Here is a 20,147-nt window from a genome sequence, read left to right on the forward strand (position 1 = left end):
GTAAAAGCGCTATATAAATACAGACCATTTACCATTTCAGGGTGAATCTTATCCACACCCGGCGCTTTACCATCGAGGGGCTTCTTAACGACCACAGCAATCTCTTCCATGGATATGGAAGGATGTGTCTGCTCAGTAGAGGACATAACTGAGCTAAGCAGTTCCTCGAAGTGTTCTTTCCACCCCCTAACAATGTTCCCAGTTGAGATGAGCAGTTCTCCCCCCAACTGGAGACAACCTGGACCAAACCTTGCCACCCCTTCCTGAGGCATTGAACTGTTTGCCAGAACTTCCTCGAGGTCAAGCAATTCTCCAAATCTTCTCCAAACTTCTCCCACAATTTAGTTTTAGCTTCCACAGCTGCAGACCTTTTGATCAACCAGTACTTGTCAGCTGCTTCAGGAGATCCCTGACACCCAGGTCAAAAAAGCCTCCCTCTTGTTTTATATTATTTTAAAATATCAAAATATGGGGTGCCCGTATAGCTCAACGGGTTAGCGGGTGACCCATGTGCAGGGGCTGGTCTCCGGCGCAGCAGCCCGGGTTGGGTTCCTGCCTGCGGCCCTTTGCTGCACGTCTTCCCCCCCACTCTTCTTCTCCCCAGTTTCCTGTCCGCCTTCACTGCCGCTATCTAATAAAGCCGATAAAGGCAAAAAAAAAAAATTAAAATATCAAGATATGTTAAAATGGTGATTAACCTAAATCATCACACAAACTTTAACTTTCCAGAAAAATCAAAACCTATGATACAATGTGGTGGTTTTTGAGTCTTTTTTGCATCCCTGTGGCACTTTAATGTAACTTTAGTCATTTTTACTCACTGAAGAATTTATTATGGGAATAATAGTTTTTATTTATTTTTTGTTTTGGGGCTCTTTAGCCATTTTTAGTGTCTTTGCATCTCTTTATGGTCATTTCATCGACTGAGGTCTATGTGGCCGTTTTTACCCCCCTTCTTGTCAGTTTGTGTCTTTGTGGTAGTTACTTTTGGATTCATCTTCACTACAGCTACATTTTAAGGTCAGAGCAAGAAATACGGTCAGAAGGTGAATTTATAACACTTTATTTACATCTTTATTAATCACATATTTCAGCTTCGCTCGAGATTCAAGCAGCACAAAAATCGAGAAAAAGTAAAAAAAAAAAAAGGCAAAAACAACAACACAAAGTGACAGCAATTCCCTCCACTCATCAGGGAGTTTGTTTTTGAGAAAAAACATGGCGGCAAGAGGAGGAGGAGCCTGATTCAGGCCGACAGACAGCATGAAGGTGACGTGACGACAAAGTGAAACAGATTGAGGAAAAGGGTGACTTCAGATACTTTTCAATCAGTGCAGGAGTCCAAACACGATGCGGGTGACAAGTGTCCAACTTTAACAATCAAGTGCAAACCACAGAACCAGCTGTCCGAGCCGAGGGTGCGTTCAAGATCAGCTGGGAAACCTCGACGCTGCCCTCCTCCTGCCCCCGAGGACAGATCAGAGGGGAGGACACAACTCTGACCAAGGACCAATCGCATCCCTGCTGTCGTTATATCAGATCATCCATAAAAATACACACAACTCCGACACTTTCAAGATCAGCAAGGTCGCCTCAAACTGTCAGTACAGATTCCACAGGAGCTGGTCGGAAAAGACTGGAACCTGCTGGTCATCAGAGCCGAAATCTGCCAAGAGACGACAAAAATAAACTAGAGCAGATGGGGGGGAAAAAAAAAAAAAACTTTGTCAAAGTTGAGATAAAAATAAAAACCCATAAGACAGAAATAATATTACCACATAAAAACTAAACAATCTGGTAAGGTAAAAAAAAAAAAAAAAAAAAATTTAAAAAAAAAATCAAATAAATTACCGGATAGAAATGTCAATTTTAAGTTGTCGAATATCAAACTGAGATAAAAACAAAACCGCACATTAAAAGTCAAAGCAGTTATGACAAAAAGATAAAACAAAAAGTCAAAGACACCAGAAAAAAAGTCAAAATTAACAGAATATAAATGAATTTTGTCAACATTCTGGAAAAAAGTCAATGTTTTATTAAAATGTGATCACCAATTCAAAACTATTTGATTAAAAACAACCAAAAAAAATCTAAATTATCCCATAAAAGGTAATCTATAAGACAAAAAGGATGAACAGTCTGAGAAAATAGACAGTCAATATTTGCTAAAATAAGATAAAAAATAATTTGAGATCAAGTCTACATTTCAGAGAAAAGTCAGATAGCCAAAATTCTTAAAATTGTGTTTTTTTAAAAAATATAAATTACCACAAAATGTCCCTTTTTCCTATATTAATATTGCCAATATTTTGATAAAATTAGATACAAAAGAGGAAACATTTGCATTTTACAAAAAAAAAAAAAAAAAAAGAGAAAGCTGAAGCATTTCTTAATCATACTTTTAAAAAAAATGAAAACACTACCTTCAAATATAAAAATCTGAATTACCAGCTTTCAAACTTATCTAAAATCAGATAAAAATCAAAAAGGAGAAAAAATAATTTGAAAGTAAGAGACAAAAACACTTTTTCAAATTGAGATAGAAAGTCAACATTTTGCCAACAAAAACAAAAAATTAAAATGAGAAAAATATAATAATAATAATAATAATACTTTATTAGATTTATGTAGCGCTTTTTTGGCCACTCAAAGCGCTTCACAATGGACCCATTATTCATTCACTCACACATTCTCACTCTGGTGGTGGTAAGCTACATTTGTAGCCACAGCCGCCCTGGGGCAGACTGACGGAAGCGTGGCTGCCAAGCCGCGCCTACGGCCCCTCCGACCACCACCAACATTCATACACCAGTGTGAGAGCACTGGAGGCAAGGCGGGTAAAGTGTATTGCCCAAGGACACAACAGCACATGACTAGGCGAGAGTGGGAATCAAACCGCCGACCCTTCGATCATTGTTCTACCACCTTTTACCTTTGAAGCCTTTTTTTGCTGCTTCTTTTACTTTTATTCTACATATAAAGTGGACTTGAGGAACCACGGAAAGACCTCCAAAGTAACTATACCTGCGCAAATGGGAATAAAGCTGTTTTCTAAAACATTTGTTAAAATTGTGTTAAATATACACTGCCATTAAAATGTTAGCGGTCACCCAGACAATTTCATGTTTTCTATGATGACTCACTTTTATCCATGTGCTAACATAACTGCACAAGGGTTTTCTAATCATCAATGAGCCTTTCAACACCATTAGCTAACACAATGCAGCATTAGAACACAGGAGTGATGGTTGCTGGAAATGTTCCTCTGTACCCCTTTGGAGATATTCCATCAAAAATCAGCTGTTTCCAGCTACAACAGTCATTTAACACATTAACAATGTCTAGACTGGATTTATCATTAATTTAATGCCATCTTTATTGAAAAAAAAATGCATTTCTTTCAAAAATAAGGACATTTCTAAGTGACTCCAAACTTTTGAATGGTTGTATATATGAATTAATGTTGCTCTACATTAGTTAAAGTTGCTCTACATTAAATAAAGTTGCTCTAGATGAGTTAAAGCCTGTCTGTATTGGTGTAAGTTGCTCCACATTAAAGTTGCTCTATATTAGTTAAAGTTGTTCTAAATGAGTTAAAATTGCTCTATGTTAAAGTTGCTCTACATAAACTAAAACTGCTCTATATTAGTTACAGTTGTGTTACATTAGTTGAAGCTGCTCTATATTCATTTAAGATGCTCTGTATTAATTAAAGTTGCTGTACATTAGTTAAGTTGCTCCACATTAGTTGAAATTGACAAATTACGGTTCAAAAGTTTGGGGTCACTCAGACAATTTCATGTTTTCCATGAAAACTCCCACTCGTATTCATGTGCCAACATAATTGCACAAGGGTTTTCTAATCATCAGTTAAGGCAGTGTTGGTCAGCAGGTGGCGCTGTTCAGCTATATTTCTGCACCGATTATTTTTGCTGTTCATTAACAATCAAAAACTCAAATGGCAGAACTACTCAGAAATGCAGCAAGTTGGGATTTTTTGAACTCTTGGAGACACTTTGACTTGGAAATAACAAACAGCGACAGCCAATCAGGCATTTTTAACCATTAAGTTCACGTTCCAACTTCGGTTTGCGTCATGTGACCTCACCTTGAGCATGGTCGTCGTCCAGCAGAAAAGGGGGTAGCCAGTCGGCCATGTTGTCGTCGGTCAGTCGACTCCTGAGGGAGTAGCTGAAGCCAGGAGGAGAGCGAAGACGGCGGCGGCTCGTCTGCAGTTGCTGTCAAAAGCAACAAATTTATTCACAGCACCGAAAAGACCTTGACTTCAAAAGTTTTAAATGATTATTCACATCTTCAGTTGTGATTTCACAACTTTTTTTTTTTTAATTTACATTTTTTAATAACCCAAAGATATTCAGGGCTGCACAGTGGAGTAGTGGTTAGCACTTTCGCCTTGCAGTAACTTCATTCATTCTCTTTTTAGCTTTTAATTGAAACTTTTTAGAACGGAGTTTTATCGAAGTTTCATTCTAGAGCTGTAACTGTCAGCTGTTTTCTGAATCAATCAAAATGTTAATGTTTTCTGAAGGTGGCAAATGTCTTCTTTGTTTTCTAGAAAATTCTCCACTCTTTTCAACTACAAAAACTAAATGCAACAACAACAAATCTGATAGAAAGTCATCCTGATTCTAAAATTTGCTGGAGGTGACCAAATCAGAGCTAAAAAATTAAATTCATACATTTTCTGTCTTCCTTTAAATGGGAGCTTTTTGGAATGGAGTTTGGTTCGATAAAGGCTCTTAAAATTTGTGCAATATTAATACTTACATCAATATATCCATTTTTGTAAGAATCTTTGCAATACCACTGGCATGTGAAAGAACCTTACTTCTATTTAGTGCCTATGGATATCTTGGTTTAGTTTGAATTTTAATTAATAAAGTATCTGTCTCTCTCTCTTGGATATTTTTTATTTTGTACTTAATTTCCTAACCGTTTGACTATCTTTGCTGCAAAAACACTGTAAATTTCCCCACTGTGGGATTAATAAAAGCTTATCTAATCTTGTAGAGCTGCAACTATAAGATTTTTTCATTGTCAGCTGTTTTGTGGATGAATTAATTCCCCCAAATGGTGGAAAATATCAATCAGCATTTCCTAAAGGCTCCAAGGCTTCTAGAAGATTCCCCACTCTTTCAAACTACAAAAAAAAAAAAAAAAAAAAAAACTGAATGAGACAACAATTCTGAGTCTAAAATTTGCTGGAGGTGACCAAAACAGAGCTAAAAAATTAAGTAAACTCATCCCTTTTATGTTCTGCTTTAAAATGGAGCTTTTGGGAACAGAGTTTGGTTTGATGAAGGGACTGAAACTGTAAGATTTTTATCACCATCAGTTATTTTCTGGATTAACTGTGTTGTTTCTCTCCAGAATGCTTTAAAATGGTGGAAAATGTTGATCAGTGGTTCCCAGAGTTTAAGTTAATAAACATCTTGTTTTATCCACAAAGCAAAGATATTGAGTTTACTGTCATAGAGGCAGAAAGAAACCAGACAATATCTACATTAAAAAAGCTGCAAAGAGAGAATTTAGACTTTATTGAAACCCTATTTAAAATTATGATAAAAATAGCTGGTAATTTAATAGCTGACATGTAATCAATAGATCCTCGCAGCTTTAACATGTAGCTGCAGCCCTTAACTTCTAATTTCACATATTTGCTTCTAATAATTCTGAAAGCTGCTTTAGTTGGGGTTAATAAAAGAAGCTGACCTCCACACACCAGGGGGTGCTGTCTAGTGACATGACACATTTTTAAAGACTGCCTTTGATCTGTCTCTTCATATACATTTTCTACTTTATCTTTTGGCTCAGTTTTTTTCCCCTTTCACATAAATGTACTTTAAATGTGCTATGAAAACAAACCTTCAGGAAATTTAAACATCTTTTATGTTTAAATCCAACAACAGTGATTTCTTCATAAACCACTTGTTTAATACAAGCATTGCTTTAAACAAGCAGCTGCTTAATCATAGATTTGCAGGTTATTGATTACTGATCGGTGTTACCGGTGACTGGGGGACGGTCCAGGCTCCTGTCGGCTCCATGGATGAGGCCAATAGAGGAGACATGGAGGAGGCTTTAGAGGCTGCTGGAGTCTCCTTCTCTCTCTGTTCGTCTCCTCCATCCTCACAGAGCTCAGAGGTCATCTTCGCCAGCTGGTTCTGCCTGCAAATAATATAAATCAAATATATAATCAGCACAGGACGGCAGGTATTCATTTCACAGTCACTTGATCAGACTGAAAAAAAGAAGTCATTTTAGTCAACATGCGTCCTTTAAAAATTCACCAAAAAATAAACTGCTACTCTAGCTCCAACCAGATTGTGATTTTTTTTTTTAAAAAGAAAAATTCTGCATTCCTCAGCGCAACAATAAAACCATCTGCAACTCGGCTGCGACCAACAGTCACATGATAAAAACTCATTTTGGCTGAACTGCAGGCTGCGTTTCCAGAGAGTACGAAAAAAATGTTTAAATGTAAGCAGCTAAATAAAGCCTACAGAGTAAACTTTTTACAGAATTTGTAACACTGGTGGGCACTTGCAAAAACATTGTACATGTCAATTCCAGTTTAGATTTTCTTTCGTTTTTGTAAAATAAATCTAATAAATCAAGTTTGTTTGTATGATTTCTGGCATTATTATCGTGTTATACTGCACTAAAGACATTTTCAGGTTCTCTCTGCTGGTAGTCATGGTTGCAGTGTTTCCATAAATGTGCAGGACTTTGTATTGCAGTGAAAATTTAGCCCAAAGTAAAGAAGAATGTAACAGAATCAAATGCACAAAAATGTTAAGAAACTGCTCAAAGTTCAGAGAGTTAAGTCAGAACAGTTTCCCACCTTTCATGTCAGAACCAAGAATTAGACACCTAAGAAGTTCACAAGAAATTATTAAAATGTTTGATAACTCTCCTGTCTTTGCTGGACAAATGCCAGGGAATGTTAATTTAGACTGGACATACTGGTAAAATGTCCAGCAAAAGCAGTAAGGAAAGACACTCTGGTCTCCACCTACAGTTGCTCCACTGGATCCTGGGTGTCTGTGGCATCGGGCAGTGCGTTGGTTGGAGGGTCCCACAGGTGCAGCGCTCGCCTCCACAGGCGCACCTGCATGTCCCAAGAGCGCCGGCTGTACTTCCTGTATTTGTTGGGAGTGGACGGGTGGAGCTTAGGATCCCTCAGGTGCCTGAAGGGGAGATCAGGGTTTAAAGAATCTGGAGTAGCTATACAGACCCACAAACATACAACATATAGTTTGGTTCTAATTCTAGTTTCTCCTATAGGTAGGGTGGTTGCTTGGTTGGTCATTAGTCAGAGTTGTTGGTTGGTCATCGTGTAGGTTGATCGGTTAGTCATCGGATGTGTTGGCATTTTGGTTGGCAGCTACATTGGTAGGTCGGAAAATTATTTTTCAAGAACCAAAATAGTAAGTACAAGCGCCTTTTACTGAATCTATTGGGATCAGTTACTTTGGAAGATATGTCTTTAGCTTAATAAGATGTGCTAGTAGGTTGCTAAGTCAACACGTCAGTCATACCGTAGGCTGGTTGGTCTCATGTCATGTAGACTGGTAGCTTGGTTATCAGGTTGTCTGGAGGGGCGCTAAGTTCAAAGGTAGCTAGGTTGGACCACAGTGTGCTTGAAAGGCTAGAGGGGCAGTCAGGCGCAAGTCGACTAGTTGTCAGGTAGACCAGTTGTCATGTCTCTTGTAAAATCAGTAAATTCCTCGGGTAGGGTGTTTGTCTTTAGTTAAGTCAGAGAGGTACTTTGGGAGGCATCAGGTAGATCAATAAATGAGAAGTTTGTTGATAAGGTTAAGTGGACATTCAGGTAGGTTTGTTGTCAGTTAGGTCTGTTGGTTGGTTGGCTGTACGGTAGACTGGTAGATCATTTGTTGAGTCTGTTGTAAAGTCTGAAAGTTCATTAAACAGATTGGTCAGGTGTTCTTCAGTTTAATCAGATAGGTACCCTGGTAGGTCAGGCATCAGATAGATTGGTAGGTTGGTCCATAGTTTGGTTGTAATTCTAGTAGTCCAGTCAGGTAGGTGAGCTGTCAGATCAGTTTAAAGGCAAGTTTCTCCTATTGGTTTGTTGGTTGGTCTTCAGGCCAGATAGATATATTTGCAGGTCTAGGATCAAGTAGACTGGTCCATTATTTGGTTGTAAGGCTAGTAGTCTGATCAGGTATGTGAGCGGTCAGGTCAGTAGGTCTCTTCTATAGGTTGGTCTTTATTTAGACCAGATAGGTACATTAGCAGGCTGAAAATCAGGCAGATTGGTCCAGACTTTGGTTGCACACCTAGTAGTCAAGTCAGGTATTTAAGGTGGTATGTAGGTCATCGAATAAATAGGTAGATCAGTCATCAGACTGACAGACTGGTAGATCGGATGTCAAGTCTGTCATAAAATCAGTAAGTTTATCGGGGAGGTTGGATGGTCGGTCTTCAGTTTGTTAAGATAGGTACACTTGCAGGTCAGACATCAGGTAGATCAATAGGTCAGTCTGTAGGTTGCCAGTAAGGATAGTAGGCCAGTAAGGTAGGTATGCTGGTCATCAGGTAGACTGGTAAATCAGTTTGCTGGTTGTTTAGGTCAGGTTTCAGGAGGCTCAGTAAGTTGATCATACTGCTGGATAGTTAGGCAATTGATAGGATGGACGATTAGTTGTCAGGACTGTGGATCAATAGGTGATCAGTCAGATCGGTAGGCTGGTGTGTAGCTTTGGTCAGTCGGATAGACAGGTAAACTCGTAGAATCATGAGGTCAGTAGCTAAGTCAGGCTAATAGGCAAGTTGGATAGCTGTCACGTAGGCAGGTAGATCAGGTTGGTTGTCAGACGGACTGGAAGTCAGGTCAGTCTGGGAGGTAGGTAATAAGATAAGTTTGCTGATGGGTAGACTACAGAAATTAGTTGACAGATGGAGTGAGGGGATTGGTTGTTAGTATAGTCCTGAGGTCAGCAGCTAAGTCAGGTGCGCAAGTTGGATGGTTGTCATGTAGGTTGATCAGGTTGGTTGTAAGGTCGGTAGGTTCCTCATGTTGATTTTAAGGTCAGTAGGCTCCTCAGGTTGGTCGTGGCTGTCAGTTCGGTAGATTGTCCGGTCAGTCAGTCCTCACGCAGGTTGGCTCAGACGTGGAGATTATCAGGTTCATTATCTGTCGAGTGCATTTTCTCACTTGGGGACTTGCTGCAGGTAGTTCTGGTAGCCGCTGGTGTTTTTGCCGTACTGGATCTGTTTCTGCCGTCGCTTCAGAACCGCAGCGTTTGTCTCGGCGTTTGTCGGGTCTGGCAGTCGGGGGTAGCAGCGTCCGAAGGGGGTCCTGTAGGGACACAAAGGTCCACAACAAAGTCAGAACTGAGCACAAAAGATGGACGTAGAAATCTCGGACTGAAAGAATCCTGAACTCTCGACAGGAAAAAAACAGCACAACAAAGACAATTCACTCTGTTTAAATGAAAACTTTGGGTCAATGCACACTTGTATTTTAAAAATGGGTTTTAAACTAGAATTCTATCTGATGCCACATGGTAAAGTATATCAATGTCATATTCAATAAACTAGATCATATTTACCAGTTAACTAGTTGCTTCAGACTGAATCTGGGTTGTTTTGGTTGCATCAGACATTTAGCTGGTTAATTAATTAGTCTCCAAGTCAAAGATAAATTGGGCCATTCATCATTTATTGTACATGATGCTTCTACTGAGTTCATTTAAACTGCATGTTCCTCTGTACCTCTTGTCCACGTCATCCGTCCCCACCGCCACACTGCTGGTCGACACTTTGAGGATGCAACGCTCCAGGATGGACGGCCTGCGGAATGAAAACAGCCGTGATATCCCACCATTTTAGGAAATAAATCTGTCTCTAGTCTCGAACACTGATTTTCTGAAGTACAGTACATTTGGCAGGATTTATAAATCGCATCTCTACCGTAAAAAAACAATATTTTAGTTTATAATATATTTAAAATCTATCAAAAAAAACCCTAGGTGGCTAATTTTAACACAGCAATGTTGACCAGTTTACACAGTGACTAATAACAGATCAAAAACTTTTTACTGACTAAATATAACAAACTCTGCATCGGTTAATAGAAATCAATTTAGAAGAAGTTTTGAATGGTTTCAGCGTGACTTTGAACGTTGATTTAGACCCAAAAAAAGTGTCAATATAATTAAAACTGCAGATCATGACACTGTAAAATATCATTAAAATAAAATGAACTTCAGTGCCCATTTCAATGGAACAAGAGAGACCTAAAAGAAAAACAAATCAGAGTTTATAGATTAAAAAACTGAAATTGAAGTAACTGCATTATAAAACAAATGTATTTATGTTGAGTTGATGGAAAAGTTTGTGAAAAACTATAAAACAGCAGAAGAATAAGGATTTTCAGCAGAGCTCACTTTGCTAGAAATTCTTTCATTTAAAGTGAATTATTTTAGCTCGTTATCACCTTGTTTTGTCTGAATTAATGAAGTGAAAAAGGTTTTTTAAAAAAAGAAAGAAAAACCTGCGAGGTTTGGCGACGGCAGCTCGTTCTCGTCCTCTCAGGCCGCTGGCAGCAGGAGAAGATGGAATCGGAGACGCGTTACTGCAAAGAAAACCAGATAATCACCAGAAAAAAAAAAGAAAAAAAAAACAGAGCAGGATGTTTACTTAATATGAAACTAATTTTTTGAGTAGGTATGACAAGTTGTACCACAATAAAAAAAAAAAAAAAGCACTGTCAGATAAGTGACTTAAAAAAAAGATATTCCTTGACTTTTCTATTTGTAGTCTCAGTATCGTTTCACAAAATATATTAAAAAAAACACAAAAATAAAGAGAAAAAAAGAGAAAAAAAAAAATCAATATCTGTACTTTGTAGAACAGCCATTTGGTGACGTGATCCAGACTTCGGAGTTTAAGCTTCAGTGTACCGCCGGCGGTACACCTACTAATTTGCATAGGAATTTCAGGAATGTCCGACGGGTGCAAACGCGATTATACAAACACTATACACCGATGGAAAGCTTAGATTCTCATGAATCCGCCGGTATAAACCACTTTCAGATGCGATTACCACAGCGGGTGAGAAAAACACATTTGTCCGACAAAAACAAATATTCATCCATCCGTTCTCTATACACGGCTTCAAAGCACACAGCGCGACTCACATTTCCGGGTTTATTATTACACACAAAAAAAAAGATTCCACAAAAAACGGCCATAATCCAACCTTTTACATCAGATGACACAAGCCAGTAAACTATTTTGTCCAAAACATGTCCTGAAGTCGGTATAAAATCCCCGAATCGGTCGTTTTCAAGGAAATGCACCTCCCGATGCGCGTCCAATATTCCCCGTATTTTTCGTAATTTTTTTTATTTAAAAATAGAATATTAGCGATTTTTTGTACTGAAAACGGCTGGAATTGACTGAAGCTTAAAGGGTTAAAGTAATTAGAATATTTCAGATAATCAATCAATGGACACTTTTAGGCTTGTATCTTGTTCCATCTCCTCAGATGTCGCAAAGCACATTTTAAAAAGTCTGCTCAAAATGAATTAAAAAAAAAAAATCAAATAGTATTCTATATATCTAAAGTTCATGAAAACAAACAAACAAAAAAAAAACTAATCCAAACAAGCCACTGATGGACAAGTCCGCAGCATTTACTTGTCATGGTTACTGCGACTACGTTTATATGCAGTCAAAAACCCTTTCATAACCGGAATATTAGCAATAACCCGGTTGCGTATGGCCATGTAAACACCCGCAAAAACCCGAATATGCTCATATTCCGGTTTTTAAAAACTCAAATAAGACCCCTGGGTTACTCCTTTTCTAACCCGAATATCTCGTAATATTAACGCGCATCGGAGTATCCCCATAGAAAGAAACATTAAAGGGGAACTTCGGTTTTTTTCCAACCTGGGGTCTGTTTTCATATGTCATTTCATACATGTGAGTGATGGAGAAATGAATTTTCGACATAGCTCCAGTATTTAGCCAGGCAGGCAGCTCAGCTAGCAGCTCAGCTAGAGAAAAGTATGGGGCAACTTGCCCCCCCCCCCCCGTCAAAGTCCGCCCTAACATGCTGTTTTCCCCACACTGACCGGCTCGGATAGTCTCAATGAGTGTCCCACAACATACTAGAGATGAGAAGTGAACAAAAACCTCTACATTACCTGGCGATTGCTGTTTGTTGTGGTCTGTATCCAAATCTCAGACGCGAGAAAGCAAATCTCGTTCCGAAATTGCCTGATAGTTTGCACCACAACCGGTGTTTTGGCGCCAGCTATCACGTGATTTTGCGAGCTATCGCATGATTTCGGAACAAGATTTGCTTTCTAGCATCCTGAGATTTGGATACAGACCACAACAAAGAGCGATCGCCGGATAATGTGGAGGTTTTCATTCACTTCTCATCTCTAGTATGTTGTGGGACAATTTATCTATCCCAGCCGGTCAGTGTGTGTGTGTGTGTGTGGGGGGGGGGGGGGGAGCACGTTAGGGCGGACTTTGACGTGTGTGGGGGGGGGGCAAGTTGCCCCATACTTTTCGCTAGCTGAGCTGCTAGCTGAGCTGCCTGCCTGGCTAAATACTGGAGCTATGTCGAAAATTCATATCTCCATCACTCACATGTATGAAATGACATATGAAAACAGACCCCAGGTTGGAAAAAACCGAAGTTCCCCTTTAATTTGCGTTCTGCGCATGTTTCATCCGAAAGGAATCTTGGACTTTTGAGTATGGCAACTACTTGTATGCCACGTCTGGCGCGTGACCCATCAGAAATACACAAGGAGAGGTAAACAGACATGGCGAAACCCACACGCGGCAGGACAGCCCCACACTTTTGGAGCGAGGAGGAATGGGAATAACCCAATTACGCTGATCATGTAAACACGAGTAACTGTCTGTTTAGGCATGTAAATGGGTTATTCCAAATGTTTCAGAAACCGGAATATTGACCTTAACCCGAATATTAATGGCATATAAACGTAGTCAGTGACGGTGTGCCGCCATCACACAATGATACAGAAATCTTTAACAAATTCGTGGATCCAGACTATAAGTCGCATCACTGCCAAAATCTAATCACTTGGTCGTTGTGTCATCTGACCTTTCCTGAAAATTTCATTCAAATCCGTTGGTCCGTTTTTGAGTAATGTTGCACACAGACAGACATATGCTGATCATCATATAACTCCGCTGCATTCCTTGTCAGAGTAAAAACTGAGTGCAGTTGTATTTACAGTATATATAGACTTATTTTTACTTGGACATGTTCATAGGAAACAGCTTGACTTTGGTACCTGACCAGGCTGTCAAAGACGGAGCTGCAGCCGGGGAGGAGCCACGGTTCGGGGGCGGAGCTTCCGGAGGCGGTGGCGGTGGCGGCGGGGAGGCGGTTCCAGACAGCCGCTGACCAACCCTGAGCACAAACACAGGACCAGGGGCTGAAACAGAAGCTGTAAGACCACATGGTTTACTGATGGGAAGCAGTTTCAGAAAAAAAAAAAAATCAACAGGATTATTTAAGAATGATATGAGAAAAAAAATGCAACAGTCCAACTGTAATTAAAAAAAGAATATTTACTGATTTTACTTGTTTTGTTAAATGACAGAAGAGTAAAATCACAGAAAATAAATTTAAGTTGTTTAAAGCGTAAAATACTAAACAAAAAAGCCCCCTCAAAACAGAGCAAAACCGTAAAACAAAGTCCACATCTAAAGTCTATATTTACACAGAGAATGATTTAAAATGACTATTTTCTTGTATTTAATCAGCTACAAATGTAAATATTTTAGAACCCTGCTCTTATGTAGAATAAAAATTGTGTAAATTACAGATTGAATAAGGTCAAGAAATTTTTTGTTTTACTGGGTTTAATCAGCTAAAAAACATCATTATTTTAGAAATCTTCTGTTATTTGAAATAAATTACGTATATTATTTTTTTTAAAAAAAGGTAAAGAAATTTTATTTTTACAGATTTTTCCAGTTTTATTCAAGACAGATAAGTAAAATCACGGTTGAAAGAATACACTTTTTTTAAAACAAGGGACTTCAAAATGCACAATTTTGTTCAACTCAAAATACAATTATTTTAAAAATCTGTTGTTACTTGAAAAATTACTTGTGTGTAATACAGATAGAAAAATGGTAAAGAATTTCAACTTATTTTACAGATTTTCAGGTTTTTTTTTTTAAAGACCGATAATGATTAAAATCACAGGGGAACAAAAACATAAATTCATGTTAGAAAAACACTAAACAAAACTTTATATTTTTACAAAGAGTAATTTGTTATGTTTGCAATGAGTGACCATAAAAATCACACTGTTTTGCTGAATTTAATCAGCTAAAATTAAAGAGTTATTTGAAACAAGTATATCTATAACACAGATTGAAAAATGGTAAAGAACTTTAACTGTTATTTTACAGATTTTCCCAGTTTTGTTCAAGACAGAGAACGATTAAATTCATGTAAAAAAAAAAAAAAACACCTGCAATGTAAAATTACAGTTTTGTCGTATTTACTCAGCTAAGAAATATTTTTATTTCTGAAATCTGCGGTTTAGAAAAAAAAATATGTATATTACAGATTGAAAAATAGTAAAGAAAATTAACTGTTATTTTCAAGATTTTCTCTGTTTAGTCAAATGACTAATTAGAATTAAAATCACAAAGAAAAAATATAAAATCTTGTTTAAATAAAAGAAAAACCTGAATAAATTTTCTATTTTCACAAATAGTAGTAATTTGTTGTTTTTTCAATTAGTGACTGTAAAAATACACTTTTTGTTTTAAATAATCTGCTAAAAATGTCACCATTTCAGAAACCAGCTGTTATTTGAAATAAAAATTGTGTATATTACAGGTTGAAAAAGGTAAAAGCAGACAGAGAGGCAAAATATGACACAAAAACATCTGTGTCACTGAAAACCCGTATTATGTATTTTTACTTAAACCGGCTGATCGAGTTTGAACTTTTTATTCCATTAATTAGGAGAGGCTCCACTATAAAATCAGGCAGTTTGTTAATGCAGTTCGGCTGCAACCGCAATTAGCGTCAAAAAAAAAAATAAAATAAAATAAAATCAGCCATGACTCAACAAAATCTAAAGTACCAAACACAATTAGATTGTTACGTTCGGTATAACTTGAAATTTCAGATGATATATTTAACGCGGAACCCCCCCCCAGAAACCCTCTTAGAAATCACACAGAAAGAGGATGCTTCTCTCGGCTGCAGAATTCGCCTGAGAATCTTCCAGATTTTAGGTTTTTTCAGTGTTACAATAATTTTATGAAAGTTCTGCAAAGAATCACGACAGAGTTTTAAATAGGAATTACTAATGGGGGATTCGGCAAAGTCAAATTTCCAAAATTTGAACAGAACCGAAACGTGCGAAAATACGAGGTTTAATTTGTAAAACTGCAGCGTATCTCTGAATCCGCTGCAACACCAGTACAAAAAAAACTGAATATTTTAAGTTTTAATTTTAAATAAAAATAACAGGAAAATAAATAATGAAAGTCCGGTTTAATTAAAACTTTCAGAATTCTGAGTATTTCTGCTCTGATTGGTTCGCTTATAGAGCTGCCATGAATAAAGATAAGCTTATCAGCTCTGTGCTGATGTACTTGGACTCGGTTCTGGTTCTGGTACAAACCTGGAGGAGAGCAGCGGGCTCTGCGATGCCGTTTCCACTCCGCTTGATGACATTTTCTGCACTTGGACTTCGGCGCCTTCAGACCTCAGACAGACAGACGGAGGGCATCATTCCGCTTTCACAGCTTTTTAATGAGGAGCACCTGCTCAGGTGGAGGAGGCCGGACAGGTGGGCAGGTGACGTAGCAGTCACATGACACAGCTTTTTAACACGGACATGGACCGACAGGGTGAACAATAATAATAATAATAATAATAATAATAATCCATCCATTCTCTATACACCGCAAGGCGAAAGTGCTAACCACTACTCCACTGTACAGCCCCAATAATAATAATAATAATTACTATTATTATTATTAGTAGTAGTAGTAGTAGTAGTAGTAGTAATAGTAGTAGTTGTTGTAGTATTGTTAGCCATAGCTAGCTAGAAATAATGATAATTATTCTTATTATTGTTATTATTATTTTTTTAGGAAATGTTTGTTTCATTAAAGTATTTAATAAGACCAACATTTCATACCATAAAACTATATTTTTTCAAAGTCAGTTATGATTTAATGTTAATTGTGCTCCTCCATATGTATTCTTTATTTATTTTGTATATTTATAAGACACCCCTTCAATAGAAAATGTCCTGAAGATTCGTACATTTATAGGGGAACTAAATCCCAACAGACATCAACTTGTTTGTGATAAAACTAAATACAAAATGTGGTAAATTGCAAAGTTCTCCTGACTGGAATCTTAGCTCACAAGTTACTTTAATGAGAAATTCAATTTATATTCAATTTTTGCTTTAACAATACCTGCAACATAAATGTCAGCTAAAATTTTTAGTTAATTTTAAGAAATTAGCTGGGTAGCTAGTGATACATCAAGCTAGCCGTGTGTCATACCATTGTTCGGTCAACACTAACTTGATTAGTTAGCCAAGTAGCTAGTGGTATGACAAGCTTATATGGCACAACATCATTAGAATATCACAAATTCAGCTAGTTAGCTAGGTTGCTAGTGGTGAAACAAGCTAATATGGCCTAATGTTACTAGTGTAAAACAAACTCAGCTAGTTAGTCAGGTAGCTAATGAATTGACAAGCTTATATGGCACAGCATTATGAGTGTAAGAAAAACTCAGGTAGATAGCTGGGTTGCCAGTAGTGCTGCAAGCTAATACTTCATAATGTTACTAGTTTATAGCAAAGTCAGCTAGTTAGCCAGGTAGCTAGAAGTATGATGAGCTAACAATGGTAGCATATCACAAACTTAGGTAGTTAGCTAGGCCACCAGTGGTGCTGCAAGCTAATATTTCATAATGTTACTAGTGTATAACAAACTCAACTACTTATGTGGGTAGCTAGTGGAATGGCAAGCTAATATGGCACAACATTACAGGCATAAAAGCTCAGTTAGCTGGGTAGCAATACAGCAAGCTAACTTGTATTAACATCAACACAAGTCAGCTAGTTAGCTAGGTAGCTAGAGACACTGCAGAACGCAATGTAATATATATATATATATATATATATATATATATATATATATATATATATATATATATATAGAGAGAGAGAGAGAGAGAGAGAGAGAGAGAGAGAGAGAGAGAGAGATATTTATACTAAGATCTTCATATTTAAGATTCCTAAATACTATGAATATTTAAAAAGAAAAGTTGAAAAATAACAGGTCCAGTCTGCTGAAAGTACAATTAGTAATGAGTTGTACTTTAGATAATTTTCTGCTGTCTGATATTTCTGCTGCACCATAGCTTAGAGGGAAGAATCACACAGTTTACTTTCATCTCAGAACTTTATTAATACAAAAATATAACCATCTAACAAACTGGCATGTGTAATCACAGGTTCAATCCAAATTAAACTGCACAATATTAAAAAATGGAAACATAATAGGCTATAGGCAGTTGTAATTGCTTTGGGGAGGAAGAAACTAAAAATTAGCAATACGAGGCAAAATCAATCACAGAAACAATCCAAGAAATGACTTTAATCAAATCATATTTAGGTATATTAGATTAACTAATTTGACTGACTACATTTTTTTTTAAACCAATGTTGTAAATATGGAAATGTGTGATCTAGTGATGTTACGAGATGTGCCGAGGCTTCGAAGCGTGTGTCGAGTAATGGAGGGGGCGTTTCCATGAAGTGCGTATCGAGGCTTGTTTCATTTAGGGGAGGAGCCAAAAATGATGATGTCCGAAGCCTCGTTGCCTGGCTGAACCACGTGACTGCTTCGGAAAGTGGTTCAGATTTTGCCGTGAGGTCTGACAGCAGAATAAACCCCTCAGGCTCCGTTCAAAATGTGGGTTTTGATAGAGAGTTGTGGTCAGTCGAGAGTTTGGATAGTTTGGATAGAGTTTTGATAGTCTGGATACTAGAGTTTGGATAGTGTTTATATAGTTTGGATATGGTTTGGAGAGTTTAGAGAGAGAAAGATAGTTTGGAGATTTAGGAGAGTGAGGAGAGAAAGATAGGTGATAGGAAGGAGCCAACCAGGAAGTCGAAAATTTCCCTTGTGGGAACATTTTGATTTTCTAACTCCTAATAAGGTAAGCTAAATCTAACATTATTACAGACACATTAGGTTTGCTTATCAAGAATTGTATTTTTCACCGTTTCTTATTTTATTCAAAGGTGAAGTGTTTATTTTGTGTCAAAAAAAGGAGTTGTTGAAAACCAGAAACTGTTGAAAACCTGTTACTTCTGAATAAAATGAAAAAAATATCCCCTTCCCTGTACATCCTTGTGTAAGTTACACAAGCACATTCAGTACAATCTTCCTAGTTCCACAAGCATTTTCACTGTCCTCTGCCTGCATAAGGCCATGCCATTTTCCTAAGGTGACAGAAAGACATTATTACACAACCTTCTACATTATATGATACTACCATTTTGGGGAAATTTACACACACCGAATACATGAAAATATATTTTATTATACACATATGTGATCATTTATCTATAGAAATTATTTGATCATACATTTTTTTGTTTTTCATAGTCATTCCCAACAGCCATAATGAACAATGATTCAATGCATCAGGCATGTGGTTCAGATACAGCTGGCTGTGATTATACACTTGACCAGTAGGCGGTTTCGTGTGCTCATGAAGCTTCAAGAAATGAACCCTTTCTCGAACCAATTGGCTCAAGTGGTTCAATGCCTCATGAGGCTTCATCTAGCCCTGTTTTATTCAACATCATGATAAATGATATATTTATGAATATTGAGAGAGGATTTGGGCAGTCTTTGTTTGCAGATGATGGTGCTATTTGGAAAAATGGAAGAAATGTAGAATTTATATTGAAGCAAATCCAGCGAGCTCTAAATTCTGTGGAGAAATGGGCAGATCAATGGGGATGGAAGATCTCTCCCACAAAGTCTCAGTTTATTATTTTTGGATTCAAGTAGAAAGTGCCAAGTGTTGGTTTATCTATGTATGGATCCCCTCTAGAGAGGGTTAAAAACTTTAAATTCTTGGGAGTATGGTTTGATGAACGCATGTCTTGGGCGGTTCACATCACAAAAATATTAAATAAGTGTGGAAAAGTAATAAATGTCATGAGGAGCTTAGCAGGGAGTGATTGGGGAGCAGAGAGGGGGTCCATGAATATGATATATCAATCAATGATAAGATCGGCTATTGATTATGGATGTGGTGTGTATGGTGCAGCAGCTAAAACGTTGTTGGGCCGGCTAGATGTCCTTCAGGCCAAAGCATTAAGACTATGCTGTGGAGCTTTTAAAACTTCCCCTGTTCCAGCACTGCTCTTGGAAATGGTGGAGATGTCCTTGGGATTAAGGCGTATAAAACTGGGACTGCAATATTGGGCTAAACTTAATGGCTTCCCTCAATCGGTCCCCTCTAAATATGTGTTGCAGGAGTCATTGGATAGTGGATCAAAGGTAAGATACAGAACCTTTCTTAATGACATAAAGCAGAGGGTGGTTGCACAAGGAATAAGACAAGACAATATAGCACGACATTTGATCTGGTCACCTGTTCCACCTTGGCTAATCCAAGAGGTGGATGTTAATCTTAATTTTTTAAGACAACAGCCAAGCGAAGGTGTGAGCCTTAAAGTTGAACATTATCTAAACAGGGAGGAAAGGTCGTATCTTAAAGTCTTCACAGATGGATCTGTGGACCCGGAGAGCGGCAAAGCAGGATTTGGAGTATTTGTTGACCAATATGAGTATGGAATGAATAAAAGAATTTCCAATGAGAGCTCTGTGTTTACTGCAGAATTATTGACAATCCTTTGGGCACTGTGGTGGATAGAGGACACAAAAGTACCCAGAGTGGTGATCTGTTCTGACTCTGTAGCTGCTCTAATGGCATTAAGAGGAGGTAGATCAAAAGCTTGCCCTGAAATCCTGATGGAAATATTGTCTGTTGTACACAGAGTGGAAAAAACAGGGTGTGAAAT

General features: G+C 37.7%; 1 protein-coding gene across 1 annotated transcript; it reads right to left on the reverse strand.

Moving 5' to 3' along the window:
- Positions 1 to 1,601: 1,601 nt before the first annotated feature.
- On the reverse strand, positions 1,602 to 15,751 carry slbp2 (stem-loop binding protein 2). The gene is made up of 9 exons (XM_051938081.1): positions 15,699 to 15,751; positions 13,335 to 13,490; positions 10,544 to 10,624; positions 9,763 to 9,840; positions 9,203 to 9,346; positions 7,041 to 7,211; positions 6,030 to 6,189; positions 4,109 to 4,238; positions 1,602 to 1,666 (listed from the first exon to the last, which is right to left on the reverse strand). Exons 1-9 carry the CDS (start codon positions 15,749 to 15,751, stop codon positions 1,602 to 1,604), a joined length of 1,038 nt encoding a protein of 345 aa, XP_051794041.1.
- Between the last annotated feature and the right edge of the window lie 4,396 nt (positions 15,752 to 20,147).

This window comes from Acanthochromis polyacanthus, chromosome 17, assembly GCF_021347895.1.
Source record: "Acanthochromis polyacanthus isolate Apoly-LR-REF ecotype Palm Island chromosome 17, KAUST_Apoly_ChrSc, whole genome shotgun sequence".
Classification (NCBI taxonomy): domain Eukaryota; kingdom Metazoa; phylum Chordata; class Actinopteri; family Pomacentridae; genus Acanthochromis; species Acanthochromis polyacanthus.